The 4095-nt window shown below is 44.4% G+C and overlaps 1 protein-coding gene across 1 annotated transcript; it reads left to right on the top strand.

The window, feature by feature from the left end:
• Positions 1-1520: 1520 nt before the first annotated feature.
• On the top strand, positions 1521-3652 carry FIBIN (fin bud initiation factor homolog). The gene has a single exon (XM_065944072.1). The coding sequence runs from the start codon at positions 2015-2017 to the stop codon at positions 2648-2650; it is 636 nt and encodes a 211-aa protein (XP_065800144.1). The 5' UTR covers positions 1521-2014; the 3' UTR covers positions 2651-3652.
• The last annotated feature ends 443 nt before the right edge of the window (positions 3653-4095 follow it).

Raw genomic sequence — 4095 nt, 5'->3', positions numbered from 1 at the left:
TCATTTGTCAATGTGCCAAGGGAAACGGAATTAAGAAATATGGCTCTTGAGTCCAAGAGTCCAGTCTCTCAACTGGAGATGGTTGGCGTTTTCTGCTGAAAATAAGTCATAGTCTTTAGTTAGCATAAACACTGAGGAAACTCATTTGGTCTGTTTTCATGATGCCAGATATCTGGATAAAAATTAAAATGTGCGGTCAACATGCTCCTCATAATCTATGCATATGACATCACATGGATAAATATCCAGTTACTTAACCAGCCTTCTCATTGTGTAGCCAGGATGGTTTAGGTCACTGAACGTGATGGCAGGAAGAAGGGCTTTGTGGTAGTGATACCCGTGCGTTATGACTTTGAGAGGAAGATAAGTATAAACACAGGCAAATCACATGAGTGTTTCAGTGACATTTCAAGGCAGAAAGAGGACATAACCATAGAAACAGGATGCTGCCTGTCTTCCTCCTCTTTCCCTGTCTTTTCCTTCACAACCCTGTTCAACATATAATCTCTCTTATTTATTTATGTTAATCTTCTTTCTGTGTTCCAGAATATAAGGCACCAGGAATGCAAGGATTTCTCTTTATTTTTGCTCACTGCTCTTTCTATAGTACCTAAAATAGATTCTGGCATATGATAAATGTTCAATAAATGCGTGATGAACAAATGAGATGCCCTTAAGGATAGCAATTTGCTAAGCAATTCATAAATCAAAAACTAAAATGGCTGGGTGAAACAAACACTTTTCCCCCTTTAAATTAAATTAAAAGACCCAGTGACATACTGAGTGCTGCCTGGTTCAACAGTAATCTTTGTGACAATAAATAATTTGTTTAACCTTCTATCCCTTGGGTTCTCCATACAGAAAACGAGGATAACAGTACCAGTCCCCTATTCTTCAAAAACTTAAGTGTCATAAAAGAGGCAATAGCTGTAAAGGTGTTAGGTTAAAGATGCAGTGAAGGAACTTAGCAAGGATGGGCTTTCATGAATAAACAATTATCTCAGTTGTCCACTGACTTGCTAAACTGGCAAAAGTCCATTTCTCAGCTTTTGTTCCTATACATACTAGCAACCATACATTAATCAGTTTTCTATATTCTTGTTTCTTCCAAAGTATTGTTACTGCACATTTTAATTAACTAATCATTTCCAAACAAAACTGCCATTTCATACGCTGCAAATCTGTCTTCAAAGTCATAAACTTGTTGGTGATAAAAATAGATATACTCACAGAATCCAATCTAACAGACACTTATTTAAAATTGTGAAGTAGCATTTCTCCAGGGTAATTATCCTTCCTCCCCATAGTTAATAGTTAAACAGCCTTTCTGTTATGGGAATTCAATTTATCTTCTTCCCATTTGTTCCTTCAGTTTAAATTCTTTTTTCCAGGGTCTCTCTACCAATCCTCAAAAAGAGACCCTGTACCTTTAATAGCAGAGACCTGGTGAGAGGTTTCTTTCCAAACTTGTTCCCTGGCTTCCAAGTGACGAAACCAGCTGTAATTTGAGAGCAGAAATATCCTCAGGATATCATTAGCCAAAGGAAAATCTCCGCATTCCCACCCAGTCCAGGAGTCGAAATCGTATCAGAGGGCAAGAGCCTTTCTCTCCAGCTACAGGCTTCATTTCCCAAGGAGCAAGAGGGACCTCGGAGAGCCAGACTGGGGCAACGGAGCCAGCCAGCATCCAGCCAGAACCCTGGAGGAGGGGTTCCCCATCGTGCCGGCATCCCGCCAGGAAACAGCCGGCTGAGTTCCAACCACCGGAGCGAGCGCAGGAGCTCAGAGCGAGGGTGCATCCTGGGCTGCTGGCTGCGGGGTTTGCTACCCAGGCTCTGCGCCGCAGCCACATGAAGCCAGCTGGGGAGGGGGGGTCAGGGTGCAGCAAGGCGACTGGGACTGAGGCTGACGCCGTCGCAGGGAGGCAGTGACTCCCAAGGGGACCCCCCTCCTCTTCCTTGCGCCTGGGCGAAAAGTCTTCTCCAGGGGTCCCCGGTCATTCTGAATATCCAGGATGGTGTTCCTGAAGTTTCTCTGGATGGGTTTTCTGTGCCACCTGTGTCAGGGCTATTTCGACGGTCCTCTCTACCCAGAGATGTCCAATGGGACCCTGCATCACTACTTTGTGCCGGACGGGGACTACGAGGAGAACGACGACCCCGAGAAATGCCAGCTGCTCTTCAGGGTGAGTGACCACCGGCGTTGCTCCCAGGGGGAGGGGAGCCCGGCCAGCACTCTGCTGAGCCTCACCCTGCGGGAGGAATTCACCGTGCTGGGCCGCCAGGTGGAGGACGCGGGGCGCGTGCTGGAGGGCATCAGTAAGAGCATCTCCTACGACCTTGACGGGGAGGAGAGCTATGGCAAGTACCTGCGGCGGGAGTCCCACCAGATCGGGGATGCCTACTCCAATTCGGACAAGTCCCTCACTGAGCTGGAAAGCAAGTTCAAGCAGGGCCAGGAGCAGGACAGCCGGCAAGAGAGTAGGCTCAACGAGGACTTCTTGGGGATGCTGGTCCACACCAGGTCCCTGCTGAAGGAAACGCTGGACATCTCCGTGGGGCTCAGGGACAAATATGAGCTGCTGGCCCTCACCATCAGGAGCCATGGGACCCGACTAGGTCGGCTGAAGAACGATTATCTTAAAGTGTAGGTGAAGGGGCCAACTGCCCAGGAGGGGGCATCAAGTCAGCCCTCCTGGTGGAGGATGGGGGACAGACACAGGGCTAACTTACCCCTTATACTTATTGTTTTTTATAACCTGATTTGCACTTGGAGAATGATCAGAAGTGATCCTGAAAAAGAAAAAAAGTGAGAGTTGAGTGGTTTTAGTTTTGTACACTATTTATGTGATTGTTACTGATTTGTCACTTGGAAAGGACAATTTAAAGCCATGCCTCCTGCCTTTCCTAGAAGGGCTTTATAAACTCTGCAGAGACACCTGTTTCAGCCACATCTAAAAGGACACAGTTTTTGCAGTAAAGACTGATTAAAATTCCCCATCCTGGAGATTAAGTGAAGATGCCCAGGAAGCTTGTACACAGCTCCTTTCAGCCTTCTCTCCTGGGCTCTGAAAGCTGTCAACATCGCCTGTTTTTCAGATGAGGTCAGAGGTGCTACTCAGCATGCCTGCCAGAGGATGGAAGTTGCTTGTTTCTTCCCCTTTTACTTCTTATTTATTAACCATGGTCTTCAAGGTTTTGTTTTTCTTTGTCTTCTTTTTTCTTTTGGATTTTGGGAGTGTTTTTTTTTTTTTTTTTTTTTTGAAGAGTATTGGCTAGAAACTATATGCAAATCATCTTTTGCAGGAAGATGTCTGCGGTGCCTCTGTGGGGATGTGTTTTAAGTTAAAGGAGCCACATTTAAGAAGCCTAACCTTTGTGGTGGTCATGAACTCCTGTGATATGCCGATTTGCCATGTCTCTGGTTGTGTGAGTGTGTTATCAGCGCTGCAGTCCATTACAAAGAAGTAGGTAGATCGTCTTGACACACCTCCAAAAGCCTGTGATTTAGGTTACCAGTGTATTCTTTCTCATTTGGGGGTTTTGCTTCTGTTTGCTTATTGAAAACTTGTACTTTGAGTAGAGGGAATTCTAATTCTCATAACTCCCTAACTAAGTTTTATTATTCAGCCAATAAATATGTTCTTATATAATACTTGCTTATTTCCTAATTTATATTCATAACTTTCATACTGCAAAAAGGAGCCAATGCAAAAGGAAAGAAAGGCTGGGATTTAAGCCAGTTTACTTAGAGTATATGATAAAGAAGGCAGAGGATCGCTGCATATTTAGCAATCCTCCCTTCCCTGGCCACCTTTACCATCCTCAAAAGGAAACAAAAAATCTAGACTGTGTCAAAACTTGATCTCTGCTGGTCTGCCTAAAACTCCAATTTTTACTAGCGTTTTTGCATAGAATTAACTGAAAAAAAGTTTATGGTGAGGCTCAGAGCTTATCCACCCTTGGAATGCAGAGGGAGAGCTCCATTCTAAGTTGTAGGAACTACAGTAATGTTTGACAATTTTGAAGACAGTTCTACGTTATTTCATTAATAATTTTAAAAGTGGAAATGCACTTTATTTCATATAGTTCCCCA

The sequence above is a fragment of the Muntiacus reevesi genome, chromosome 9 (assembly GCF_963930625.1).
Source record: "Muntiacus reevesi chromosome 9, mMunRee1.1, whole genome shotgun sequence".
NCBI classification, from domain to species: Eukaryota; Metazoa; Chordata; class Mammalia; order Artiodactyla; family Cervidae; genus Muntiacus; species Muntiacus reevesi.
The sequence above is the reverse complement of the archived record's forward strand: the minus strand, read 5'-3'. Positions and strand labels throughout refer to the sequence as shown.

Bases quoted from the DNA above. Each gene is read 5' to 3' on its own strand.
- FIBIN (XM_065944072.1), top strand. From the start codon at position 2,015: ATGGTGTTCCTGAAGTTTCTCTGGATGGGTTTTCTGTGCCACCTGTGT.